General features: G+C 40.3%; 1 protein-coding gene across 1 annotated transcript in view; it reads left to right on the top strand.

Annotated features, from left to right (window-relative positions):
• Nucleotides 1–14,336, top strand: part of USH2A (usherin) — a 788,115-nt gene that overhangs the window by 592,593 nt on the left and 181,186 nt on the right. Inside the window, exons 51-53 of the mRNA XM_029229459.1 lie at nt 7,235–7,439; nt 12,550–12,747; nt 13,486–13,640. Coding sequence (XP_029085292.1) covers nt 7,235–7,439; nt 12,550–12,747; nt 13,486–13,640 — 558 coding nt within the window. The remainder of the gene's footprint in view (nt 1–7,234; nt 7,440–12,549; nt 12,748–13,485; nt 13,641–14,336) is intronic.

The raw sequence follows: 14,336 nt of genomic DNA, 5'->3' as shown, positions 1-14,336 counted from the left end.
TTGAGAAGGATAGGTGTTAGCTCTTCTCTAAATGTTTGATAGAATTCACCTGTGAAGCCATCTGGTCCTGGGCTTTTGTTTGTTGGAAGATTTTTAATCACAGTTTCAATTTCAGTGCTTGTGATTGGTCTGTTCATATTTTCTATTTCTTCCTGATTCAGTCTTGGCAGGTTGTGCATTTCTAAGAATTTGTCCATTTCTTCCAGATTGTCCATTTTATTGGCATAGAGTTGCTTGTAGTAATCTCTCATGATTTTTTTTATTTCTGCAGTGTCAGTTGTTAATTCTCCTTTTTCATTTCTAATTCTATTGATTTGAGTCTTCTCCCTTTTTTTCTTGATGAGTCTGGCTAGTGGCTTATCTATTTTGTTTATCTTCTCAAAGAACCAGCTTTTAGTTTTATTGATCTTTGCTATCGTTTCCTTCATTTCTTTTTCATTTATTTCTGATCTGATTTTTATGATTTCTTTCCTTCCGCTAGCTTTGGGGTTATTTTGTTCTTCTTTCTCTAATTGCTTGAGGTGCAAGGTTAGGTTGTTTATTCGAGATGTTTCCTGCTTCTTAAGGTGTGCTTGTATTGCTATAAACTTCCCCCTTAGAACTGCTTTTGCTGCATCCCATAGGTTTTGGGTCATTGTGTCTCCATTGTCATTTGTTTCTAGGTATTTTTTTATTTCCTCTTTGATTTCTTCAGTGATCACTTCATTATTAAGTAGTGTATTGTTTAGCCTCCACGTGTTTGTATTTTTTACAGATCTTTTCCTGTAATTGATATCTAGTCTCATGGCGTTGTGGTCAGAAAAGATACTTGATACAATTTCAATTTTCTTAAATTTATCAAGGCTTGATTTGTGACCCAAGATATGATCTATCCTGGAGAATGTTCCATGAGCACTTGAGAAAAATGTGTATTCTGTTGTTTTTGGATGGAGTGTCCTATAAATATCAATTAAGTCCATGTTGTTTAATGTACCATTTAAAGCTTGTGTTTCCTTATTTATTTTCATTTTGGATGATCTGTCCATGGGTGAAAGTGGGGTGTTAAAGTCCCCTACTATGAATGTGTTACTGTCGATCTCCCCTTTTATGGCTGTTAGTATTTGCCTTATGTATTGAGGTGCTCCTATGTTGGGTGCATAAATATTTACAATTGTTTTATCTTCTTCTTGGATCAATCCCTTGATCATTATGTAGTGTCCTTCTTTGTCTCTTTTAATAGTCCTTATTTTAAAGTCTATTTTGTCTGATATGAGAATTGCTACTCCAGCTTTCTTTTGGTTTCCATTTGCATGGAATATCTTTTTCCATCCCCTTACTTTCAGTCTGTATGTGTCTCTAGGTCTGAAGTGGGTCTCTTGTAGACAGCATATATAAGGGTCTTGTTTTTGTATCCATTCAGCCAATCTGTGTCTTTTGGTGGGAGCATTTAGTCCATTTACATTTAAGGTAATTATCGATATGTATGTTCCTATTCCCATTTTCTAAATTGTTTTGGGTTCGTTATTATAGGTCTTTTCCTTCTCTTGTGTTTCTTGTCTAGAGAAGTTCCTTTAGCATTTGTTGTAAAGCTGGTTTGGTGGTGCTGAACTCTCTCAGCTTTTGCTTGTAAAGGTTTTAATTTCTCCATCAAATCTGAATGAGATCCTTGCTGGGTAGAGTAGTCTTGGTTGCAGGTTTTTCTCCTTCATCACTTTCAGTATGTCCTGCCACTCCCTTCTGGCTTGTAGGGTTTCTGCTGAGGGATCAGCTGTTAACCTTATGGGGATTCCCTTGTGTGTTATTTGTTGTTTTTCCCTTGCTACTTTTAATATGCTTTCTTTGTATTTAATTTTTGACAGTTTGATTAATATGTGTCTTGGCGTATTTCTCGTTGTATTTATCCTGTATGGGACTCTCTGTGCTTCCTGGACTTGATTAACTATTTCCTTTCCCATATTAGGGAAGTTTTCAACTATAATCTCTTCAAATATTTTCTCAGTCCCTTTCTTTTTCTCTTCTTCTTCTGGAACCCCTATAATTCGAATGTTGGTGCGTTTAATGTTGTCCCAGAGGTCTCTGAGACTGTCCTTAATTCTATTCATTCTTTTTTCTTTATTCTGCTCTGCAGTAGTTATTTCCACTATTTTATCTTCCAGGTCACTTATCCGTTCTTCTGCCTCAGTTATTCTGCTATTGATCCCATCTAGAGTACTTTTAATTTCATTTATTGCGTTGTTCATCATTGCTTGTTTCATCTTTATTTCTTCTAGGTCCTTGTTAACTGATTCTTGCATTTTGTCCATTCTATTTCCAAGATTTCGGATCATCCTTACTATCATTATTCTGAATTCTTTTTCAGGTAGACTGCCTATTTCCTCTTCATTTGTTAGGTCTGGTGCATTTTTATCTTGCTCCTTCATCTGCTGTGTGTTTTTCTGTCTTCTCATTTTGCTTATCTTACTGTGTTTGGGGTCTCCTTTTTGCCGGCTGCAGGTTCGTAGTTCCCGTTGTTTTTGATGTCTGTCTCCAGTGGCTAGGGTTGTTTCAGTGGGTTGTGTAGGCTTCCTGGTCGAGGGGACTAGTGCCTGTGTTGTGGTGGATGAGGCTGGATCTTGTCTCTCTAGTGGGCAGGTTCACGTCTGGTGGTGTGTTTTGGGGTGTCTGTGGCCTTATGATGACTTTAGGCAGCCTCTCTGCTAATGGGTGGGGTTGTGTTCCTGTTTTGCTAGTTGTTTGGCATAGGTTGTCCAGCACTGTGGCTTGCTGGTCGTTGAGTGAAGCTGGGTGCTGGTGTTAAGATGGAGGTCTCTGGGAGATTTCCGCCATTTGATATTATGTGGAGCTGGGAGGTCTCTTGTTGACCAGTGTCCTGAAGTTGGCTCTCCTACCTCAGAGGCAGAGCCCTGACTCCTGGCTGGAGCACCAAGAGCCTTTCATCCACACAGCTCAGAATAAAAGGGAGAAAAAGTAGAGAGAATTAGTAGAAGTATGAGGAAAGAAAGAAGGAAAGGAGGAAAGGAAGGAAGGAAGAAAGAAGCAAAGAAGGAAAGAAAGGAGGGAGGGAGGGAGGAAGTAAGGAAGGAGGGAGGGAAAGAAGGAAAAAAGACAGAAAGAAAGAAGATACAGTAAAAATAAAATAAAGTATAATATAGTTATTGAATTAAAAAATATTTAGAAATATAAAAGGGACGGATAGAACCTTAGGACAAATGTTGGAAGCAAAGCTATACAGAGAAAATCTTACACAGAAGCATACACATACACCCTCACAAAAAGAGGTAAAGGGGGAAAAATCATAAATCTTGCTCACAGAGACCACCTCCTCAATTTGGGGTGATTCGTTGTCTAAAGGAGGGAAGGAAGGAAGGAAGGAAAGAAAGAAAGAAAGAACGCAGGTAAAGTATAATAAAGTTATTACAATTAAAATTATTAAGAAAAAAAATTATAAAAAAAAAAAACCATGGACGGATAGAGCCCTAGGACAAATGGTGGAAGCAAGACTATACAGACAAGATCTCACACAGAAGCATACACGTACACATTCACAAAGAGAGGAAAAGGGAAAAAAATCATAGATCTCGCTCCTAACGTCCACCTCTTCAATTTGGGATTATTCCTTGTCTATTCAGGTATTCCACAGATGCAGGGTATATCAAGTTGATTGTGGAGCTTTAATCCGCTGCTCCTGAGGCTGCTGGGAGAGATTTCCCTTTCTCTTCTTTGTTCTCACAGCTCACAGGAGCTCAGCTTTGGATTTGGCCCTGCCTCTGCGTGTAGGTCGCTGGAGGGCGTCTGTTTTTTGCTCAGACAGGACGGGGTTAAAGGAGCCGCTGATTCGGGGGCTCCGGCTCACTCAGGCCGGGGGTGGAGGGGGGGAGGGAGGGGCACTGCGTGCGGGGCGGGCCTGCGGCGGCAGAGGCCGGCATGACGTTGCTCCAGCCTGAGGCCTGCCGTGCGTTCTCCCGGGGAAGTTGTCCCTGGATCCCGGGAACCTGGCAGTGGCGGGCTGCACAGGCTCCGCGGAAGAGGGGTGTGGAGAGTGACCTGTGCTCGCACACAGGCCCCTTGGTGGCGGCAGCAGCAGCCTTAGCGTCTCCCGCCCGTCTCTGGGGTTCGCGCTTTTAGCCGCGGCTCGCGCCCGTCTCTGGAGCTCCTTTAAGCAGCGCTCTTAAACCCCTCTCCTCGCGCACCAGGAAACAAAGAGGGAAGAAAAAGTCTCTTGCCTCTTCGGCAGGTGCAGACTTTTCCCGTACTCCCTCCCGGCTAGCCGTGGTGCACTAACCCCTCAGGCTGTGTTCAAGCTGCTAACCCCAGTCCTCTCCCTGCGCTCCGTCCGAAATCGAAACCCGAGCCTCAGCTCCCAGCCCCCGCCCGCCCCGGCGGGTGAGCAGACAAGCCTCTCGGGCTGGTGAGTGCCGGTCGGCACCGATCCTCTGTGCGGGAATCTCCCCGCTTTGCCCTCCGCACCCGTCGCTGTGCACTCCTCCGCGGTCCCGAAGCTCCCCCGCTCCGCCTCCCGCAGTCTCCGCCCGCGAAGGGGCTTCCTAGTGTGTGGAAACTTTTCCTCCTTCACAGCTCCCTCCCACTGGTGCAGGTGCCGTCCTTATTCTTTTGTCTCTGTTTTTTCTTTTGCCCTACCCAGGTACGTGGGGAGTTTCTTGCCTTTTGGGAGGTCTGAAGTCTTCTGCCAGCCTTCAGTAGGTGTTCTATAGGAGTTGTTCCACGTGTAGATGTATTTCTGGTGTATCTGTGGGGAGGAAGGCGATCTCCGCGTCTTACTCTTCCGCCATCTTCAAGGTCCCCCGCCCCTTCTTTTGTCTGTTTTCACTGATCACTTTGGTGTTGGACTTTCTAAACTGATGTTTTAATTTTTTCTTCTTGTTTCTTGCCTATTGATTAACTCCTCATCTTTTTCAATGTGATGAGATATTGCCTTAACTACATCTTTCCACCTTTCTATTGATTTGTTGTGGGGGTGTTTTTAGCTATCATATTATTTTTTAGTTTTTAAGTGCTCTTTCTTGTTTGCTGATTATTACTTATATCATCCTACTCTTGTTTCATTCGTGGAACGTCTTTTTTTAATCATTCTGGAAATATTCATTCCATTGTTGCTTTTTTTAATTGTTTGTTTGCTTTATTCTTTGAATTGTCTCATTTGTTTGGTACTATTTTTTGCCTGTAAAATTTTAGTTTTTTTAATTTATTTTATTGAAGGATAGTTGATTTACAATGTTGCATTAATTTCTGCTGTACAGCAAAGTGATCCAGTTATATATATATATATATATTCTTTTACATATTCTTTTCCATTATGGTTTAAGATTGGTACTATTTTAATACTCAGAGAAGTATCCTTAGTACTCCATCCTACATCGGGATGGCGTACATGCCAGGCTGCCATATGGGGTATCCAGTAGCAAGGAGGGCTGGGGTTCTCACTATGCAATATGCAGAATTGCGTTTAGCTTTCCCACTCTGGCTCCTGGCTTATATCTTCCAGTGGACCCTCTCTATTTTTTTTTTTTTTTAGTTTCACCAATTATTTTCTACGTTTTTCTCATTTTTCTAATCCTTGGCCACATGCAGCTCTAACAGCACACATACTGCTCATGTTCTAAGCTATGATGTCTTCCCCAAAGTGGTGAGCTCAGGAACACTTGGCTTGCTTTGACAGTTATCCCAGGGCAGAGTTTGCAGAATATTTAGCCGTAGCACAACAGACCTCCTCAGCTTCCCAAAGCCCAGTACGTATTTCTTTGCCATGGCCTGCTTAACCCTAAGCCAATGCCACATACTTTAGGGTTTTGTTATTGTTGTTAAGACAACATCCAACTTCAAAGTACTAATTTGTGTTTTTGCCAGAATACACTGGACTATGCTGAGGTGAAAACAGACATACTCATGTATGGAATGGGTCAACAGCATGAATTTTTTTAAACCTTTCTTGTGACAGTCCAGTGTGAGACTGGCAGATCTCCTCCATGCAACATCTCAGGAACCCAAGTCGCTTCCATCTTGTGGGGCTTCACAGTGGAAAAAGGGAGAGAGTGGATGATTGCACGTGTATGCGTCTTCCCTGGATGCAGAAGGCATCTCTCCTGTACACAGTCGCACAGACATTTCTAGTCACATGGCTCTTCTTATTGTAGCTGGACTTGAAAATCTAGCGTTCCAGGGGAGAAAAGGCAAAAATGGGCACTCCTGGGCACATAGCCTTGTCTCTGCCACATCCATCCACTTCCTAGCTTCCAAAACCGAGTGTTACTTCCCTTCCTGTTTCCTTGGCTTTCCATATTCCTTTATTTTCATTTGGTTGGGCTTTAAGAGGAAATGACGATAAATGCACATGTTCGATTCACCATACTTAAATGGAAATCTAGCTATATTTTCCTGAAGCAGCTTTACTTTGATCATCGTTGGGAAAATAATTTAACTTATTTTAGGTAAAGAGAGGGATTGAATGTAGATCACTTTTAAATAACAAAAATGATTTTAAATAAGTTATGCTACCTATATAAAGGAAGATGAAGTAGAGCTTTGCCTTAGAAGAATATTGCCTCATTTATATCTCCTGTAATTTGGGATGATGAAGTATTTCATTTTCTGAGATTAGCGCCTACTAGTATTTATCAATAGCTATAAAATGTCCAGAGATTCACCAGAGAAAAAGTTTATAAATATAAATAATAATGATTATAATGAGAGTTCAGGAAATATTTAAATTTTCTAAAACTTGGATGCAGAATACTTCTTATTAGTCCAGATTTCCCAAGAGCACAAGAAGTGCAGATTCTCAAATTTCACATTCTTTATTTTGTCTAAAACTCCATTAGGAAAGTGTCAAAGTAACAATAATAAAATAACGACTCCTGTGATTATTTATAGCATATCTACTAAGTGTAAGGCATTTACGTTATCTCATTTGAGTCATTCAAACAAACCCGCATAGTAAATTGAATTTCCATTCTTTCACAGAAGACCTGAGGCTTTGAGCGGATAAGAGACTCGTTCAAGGTCACAACACCAATAAGTTGCAAAACTGGATTTTGAATCCAGATCTGTGTCATTTCAAAGTAACTGCTCTTTCTAGTATACACACTGCCCTCATTTCTTTTTATGAATTTTGAGGTGTTCATTCATGAACTAAGCACAGGAAAATTTCATTTGAGAGTCGTAAACACCTATGCCACACGTGTCTAAATGAACGTTTTCAATTCCCTTCCCCCCGCGCCACCTCTACCGCTTGACTTAGGAAACCAAAGTCTGCGCGACTGTCTGCCCGGCGTCTATGGAAGCCACAGCGCACTGCGGCAGGTGTGACTTCAACTTTACCAGTCACGTTTGTACTGTGATAAGAGGATCTCACAATTCCATCGGGAAGGAATCAGTCGAAGAAATGTGCTCATCTGCTGAAGAGCCTGTTCATATGGGAAGTGTAAACACACTCTCCTTCACAGGTAACAGAAAGGGAGCCACCTGTCCACGGCTTAGAAGGGGGAGTGAAAAGCTGCTGAAAACGCAGATTTATTTCACTCTGACCTCAACTCCCTCCTTCACCTCATATCAATTAATTCCATCATACTTATGAGCCAGAGAGTTACCAGGCAGTTAGAGGCACAATCTGGATCTGGTCAAAGTTTGTAGTTTAAAGTTTTTCAGAGTCGAACTTTAAACAAGGATGTACTCTATTGTAAAGTAAGCCTGTAGAGAATGAAGAACAGAGAAATAAATTAGTTATGTGACCTTTAATGGTATATCCAGTTAATTTGCAATGAGCCTAATTTTCTGTCTCAAAAGTTGGAATGCAGGCTTTCAATAAGTGCCATGAATGAATGTTGTTATTCTTCCAAGCAGAAAAGAGGTAGAAACCTGTCTGGTCACTAAGACCTGGCAGCATCATTCCAAGGAGGAGACAGACTGCGCAGTGAAGTCAGTATCGCTTTCCTGATCTTGGGTCTGGGGCCAGAGACTGTGCTCTCCTGCAGCCTGGTGTTTCCCCAAGATGGCCATCATCTTGGGAACAAGAACCTTCATGGTTATTGAAAATAGTCATTTCCAAGCCCCATCTTAGCCCCTACTGCATTAGTCCAAAATAGTGATTCTTAGGCTTGGCTGAGTCAGGTGAAAGACGCTGTAAATTTTAGGATCATCTCCAAAATAGTTCTGCCATCTATTAAATTTTTATTATTCACCCACTTACTTAAGTCCCTGCTTAAGTTTCTGTTTTTTGAAAAATTAGACGTGTGTGTGTACACACACCTATTGTTTAGAGTCAAATGGAATACATTTAAGTGACATAATTCAAGCCAGCTGAGGTCAAATAAACAATAAAACCACTGTATTCCATCATGACTCATCACTCTGCCTTACCCAGCCAATGGGGGGTGATAATGACAAACCTTGAGAAGGAAAACAGTAAAGCAGGATACTGGGATGAGAGGGAGTAGATTAGGAAGGGAAGGAAGGAATAGAGATAAAGTTTACTGAGTATTACTTAGTTCCAGTGCCGTGCTAGACAGTTTTTTTTTTAAGTACAGTTGATTTACAATGTTGCGTTAATTTCTGCTTACAGAAAAGTGATTCAGTTATACATCCATACATTCATTTTTTAATACTCTTTTCTATTACGGTTTATCACAGGCGATTGGATATAGTTCCCTGTGCTATGCAGTAGGACCTTGTTGTTTATCCATCCTATATATAATGGTTTCAATCTGCTAACCAAACTCCCAGTCCCTCCCTCTGCCACTCCCCCTTTGTGCTAAACATTTTTAAACCTTATCTTAATTTACCCATAAAGCAATCAGGTAAGTATGATCATTTCACAGATGAGGAAACTGAAGGTCAGATCTGTAAAAGTAACTTGTTGTGGTAATAGTCAGGTTCAAATCATGTCACCTTTAGGAGCTGTGGATGTAGTGGACTCCACATGGTATAGGGCTCCTTTCGGAGGGCTCCAAACCTCCCTCAAGCAGTTCCTTCCACCTGAAATGTTCTTCTTAACCATCACACTCAAGGCCAAGGTCAGAATTCACGTTCTCAGTTTAGGCTTCCCAAGTCCAGCCCCCTCTCTCCTCTGTGCTCCTGTGACACACGGCCATGCCATTCACCACTTCTACCATGTATGTGTCATAGGCATCTGGACACTTGTCTCGTCTCTCCTACCAGATTGAAGTATCCACGTGAATAGAACATTCCTGTTTAATTTTACCTTATTTTTAGATTTAGCACACTGTAAGCAAACAAAAAAATATTTCTTGGAATATCTTTAGGTAGGAAAAGCCTCGGATAGAAAACAATTGGACCACTAATCTCTTCCCACTCCCAGTTATAGATTTAAGTCATGAACCCTCATTTAAAAATTACTTGGGGGCTTCCCTGGTGGCGCAGTGGTTGAGAGTCCACCTGCTGATGCAGGGGACGCGGGTTCGTGCCCCAGTCCGGGAAGATCCCACATGCCGCGGAGCGGCTGGGCCCGTGAGCCATGGCTGCTGGGCCTTACGTCTGGAGCCTGTGCTCCACAACGGGAGAGGCCACAACGGTGAGAGGCCCGCGTACCGCAAAACAAAAATATTAAAAAAAAAACAACCCCAAAATTACTTGGTTTTCTTCTAAGACAGGTCTCTGCTTTTATCTGCCCTTGGTAATCAAGGTCCAGATTTTGAAGGGTTTTTAAGACATATTTGCAGTAGACCTCTCCAGAAGAGAATAGCTGTTTCCACCCACTGATATAATATTGCAGGGGCTTTTAACATCCATATTTCAGATCGGTTTGCCTACCAGAAAACACTATAAATTGAATATGAAAAATAACAAAATTTTACTTTTCATGAAAAAAAATTAAGCACTCAAATGATGCTCAAACAAATTCCACTGAGGCCAATTTAGAAGAAAAGTCAACCATTTTTAAAATTGACAAGTAAAAGCTACAACCACCAGTGCTGACCAAAATTCATTTGTTCTTACAATCATTTATTTATCAAAAATATTTATTAAATCCTTACTAATAACCAGTCAGTATATGAGAACCAATAACTTGAAAACTAGTAGGAAATTCCATCAGGATTTGAAGCTAATATGAAGAGATAGGGAAATTAATACATAATTACCTCTAATATGAGAAACGATGTGCAGGTAAGTTCTATGATAGAGATAAGCATAGGATGCTTTGGAAGACTACTGCAAGGACACCTAACCCAGACTGGAAAGACTTCAAGAAGGATACTGTGCCCAAAGAAAGAACTGAAGGGCAAGTTAGAGCCTATCAGTTGAAGGGGAGGTCGGCCAGGCAGAGAGAGCAGCACATGCAAAGTGCAGGAAGCAGGAGGAAGCCCAGCAGGTCTGAAAAGCAAGTATCTTTATACGGATGTAGCACATATAAGACAGAGAAAGTAATGGAGGGGAGGCCAAAGAGTGGGGGTCCGATTATGAAGGCCTTTTAGGCCACACTAAAGAGTTTACCTTTATACCGCAATGAATGGATAGTTAGTGAAGCTTTTTAAGCAGTGGAATGACACAATTATATACACATTTTTGGAAGGATTGCTCTGTTAGCTAAAAAAATGATTGGAGACAAATATGTATGGGACCTTTCAGCAATTAACAAGTAAATATTGAGCAAACATACCGTCCCAAAACCCAACACCCTCATTTATCAGAATATTAGCCCCATGTGACATGTGGAATGATTTTGAGATAAAAAGTTAAAAATAAAAGAAGAAGAATAGTTGGAAATTCTGGCAAAGAAAAAAAGAGCTCTGAGAAATGAGAGAGATGATTGAGGAAAGGTAAAATTTCAACAAGTGATTCCTTATGTGTAAAGCAAAAAGAATGCTTTTATGGGCAGGGAACATCTTTGAAAGACCAGGCCTCACAGGAAAATATAGAAGTAAGGCTAAGACTTGAGAGAGTCAAAAAGGAGAAGAATGAAATACAGTGGAGGAAAGAACAGGAATAAAATGTGGACAGTTGCCACAGCTGAAATTAGAAATGGCAACATGGGCTTGAAGGCTACACAATAATAGTTATTCGCAGTGAATAGTTTAATCTGCTATAGCAAGAGGTTCAAAAATATAGTTACCATCTGTGGGTGAGTGGACGGACGGTCTGGGCAGCTCAGCCCCACAAGGTCATTCAGGATCTGGTTTCCTCATCATGCTTCCAAGTGGTACAGCCTGAGTTGTCCCAGCATCCTTAGTTCCAGCCCATCAGAAGGGGTAAGAGTGCTAACAGAAGGCAAGTGATTTCCTCTTCAGAAAGTGATGCACACATTACCCACGTCACTTCCACACTCCTTCCGTTGTTGAGACCAGTCATGTGACTACACCAGACTGCAAAGAAAACTGGGAAATGTAGACTCTGGCCAAGAGGTCTCTGACCAGGAAAGAAGGGGGATCTGGGGACCCACTGGTGGTCATCACAGGTACAAAGCAGCAAATACCCTCTTACTGGAAAAAATGAAGACAGAAATACATTTGTATAGCAATTTACATTTTATGAAGTTCTGCGGCATAACTTATTGCATTTTATTTTCATACTGACTCTATAAAAGAGGCAGGGCAGGCTTTATTGTAAGGAGATGCATGTAAGGAGAATGTGGTCAAATAACCCGAGTGGATGGAATGAGAATTAATGCTGCATCCAATGGAGATAGAGCAGGTGGCCAGGAAGTCAAGGAGGACCTCTTCTGATCCCCCTGTCTGATTATCATCCAGAAACTGCCACACAAAAATACAGATGTAGATCTTCGAAATTCACAGAATTAAATAAGTGGAAAGCAGATTTAAATTATTAAACTTTCAAGGAATGTTTTGGTAAATTTGTAGCATTTGTACTTCCAAAGTTATTAAAGCTCAAAACTGAACTAAGATGTTTGGGACACCGTTGAATCACGTGGATGATTATCTAATAAAAGTTTTGCCAGGCCAAAAATCTCAGCAGGTTGGTTTTGTTGTTTTGATTAGATTGGTTGTTTTTGGGTTTGGTTTCAGTTCTGGTCTGGTAGAAGATGAAGGAAGTATATATAGTACACTATACATGGTACATATAGTAGAGTGTGAATTCATTTTTATTTATTAAAATTGTACTATGATAAGCTAAGTTACAAGTCCTGTATCTCATAACAACTACATTATAATTCATGTAATAATTTAAGTAATATTGACAATGTAATAATTGGTAAAATTTATAATAATAAAACTATAAAAGAATCTTGCCAAACCTGCCTCATACAGAAGTAAAGAGATCATGAACTTGGGAAGCATTAACATCTAATGTACATTAGTCTAGCGCTTTTACTTTTCAGTCATTTCTTTAATGTATCCATATTTCTCTATTCAAATAGGTGAATTCTGTTCTGTGCAATTTCATATCTCTGCATCTAATAAGCACTTGTAATATTTTTATGACTCAGAAAGTAAAGATCTTAGAGCTTTATTTATATACAATAGGATTAGTGCATTGAGCATTTATTTTTTAATGTTTAAGGTTTTGATATTTATTTTCGATATGATGGTAAGAAAATAAAAATTTTTAAAAACCCCGCTGTCCAATTCTCTGTCTTTCCAGATGTGAACCTGGAGCCCTACGTGACATACGAGTATAGGATTTCTGCGTGGAATAGCTATGGGCGAGGATTCAGCAAGGCTGTTAGGGCCACAACAAAAGAAGATGTGCCTGAGGGAGTGAACCCCCCCAGGTGGACCAAAATGGATCATCTTGATGATGTAATAGTCCTCAACTGGAAGAAGCCTATACAATCAAATGGTATTAAGCTATTTTTAAAATTCAAATAACATAATCCCGTAAATCCATAAGGAAATTGAAATTAGTGTAGTCTACATTTAATTGGCATGCATCTAACCACTAAAAAGTATTTGCTGGTAAAGGAAACTTCAGATGTGTGTCAACCAATCATTCATTTTGTGAAATAGCCCTCACAAATTTTTAGCCAAAAATTATTTTCCTTGAATCCCAACATATGCCTGAGCTGCTTTCAAATAAGAAAAGCATATTATGGGAAGGCAGAATAGTTTTGAAAGTAAATGTTTGATAGTGAGGGGAAAAAAACAACTGACTGATTATTTATGTCAAGAATCCATCTCCTCCATAAGAGTGAGTGTAATTAAGAACTGCTTGAACATAGCAAAATAATAGCAATTTAAAATTAAATAATGCAGGCTTCCCTGGTGGCGCAGTGGTTGAGAGTCCGCCTGCCGATGCAGGGGACACGGGTTTGTGCCCCGGTCCGGGAAGATCCCACATGCCGCAGAGTGGCTGGGCCCGTGAGCCATGGCCGCTGAGCCTGCACATCCGGAGCCTATGCTCCGCAACGGGAGAGGCCACAACAGTGAGAGGCCTGCGTACTGCAAAAAAAAAAAAAAAAAAAAAAATTAAATAATGCTATATTATCCCATTTCTTCAGACCTCTAAGCCATCTGATTTGTTTAAAAACAGTTAAAAGAGTCTGACACTCAAATTCAGGCCTTTCTCTGCCTCTTTTAGGTCCTATTATTTACTACATTCTTCTCCGAGATGGAATTGAACGTTTTCGAGGAACATCGTTGAGCTTCTCTGATACGAAAGGAATTCAACCTTTTATGGAATATTCATACCAGCTGAAAGCTTGCACAGTTGCTGGCTGTGCCACCAGCAGCAAGGTAGGAGGACTTTGTCTAAACTCTGGACAGAATTATCCAGTGTTAAGACTATATGAAGGTCCAGGTTGTAGTGCCAAAAAAGTAGGGTGTCCATATGGTGTCTCAACTGAGTACCAACACTTCCTCCTGAAAGGAGAGATCACCACAAGAAAAATTTATTAAAATATCAATGTTTCATTCATCAAAAGAAAAAAGTTGAACCAGTATTATCCCCTTAATCCACTTTTCCTCCACCAACTCTTTTTAGATGGTCTTCTATAAATCCATAGTAGTTCCCAAGCTATTTCTCAGTTTAAAAGCTTAGAAATTCTATTTAAATATCATTTCAGCAAAAATTGCCTGCTCTTGAAGAACAGAGAAAAGGACAAAGGAGCCTGACATAGAAAATAAAATAGTTCCAAGGCTTCTGCAACAGCCTTGACAAGAAATAATGAAGATCTGAATTCATGCAGCAGGGGTCAGATGAAGAATATCAGAAAGATATAACAGATACCAGGGCACAAAAACTGCAGGACTCAGTAGTCAGCTATATGTAGGGGAATAAAAGGAAAGTATTATGGGTATTTTCAGGATATCTGGCTTGACCAATTTGTTGGTCATGGTGCCATTCTGCAAGCAAATCAAAAAACAACAGAGGAGTATATATATGTATATATATATATATATATATATATATATATATATATATATATATAT

The sequence above is a fragment of the Monodon monoceros genome, unplaced genomic scaffold (genome assembly GCF_005190385.1).
Source record: "Monodon monoceros isolate NGI ecotype Baffin Bay Population unplaced genomic scaffold, NGI_Narwhal_1 Super_Scaffold_18, whole genome shotgun sequence".
Lineage (NCBI taxonomy): Eukaryota > Metazoa > Chordata > Mammalia > Artiodactyla > Monodontidae > Monodon > Monodon monoceros.
Note: the sequence above shows the minus strand (reverse complement) of the source record. Positions and strands in the feature narration are given on the sequence as shown.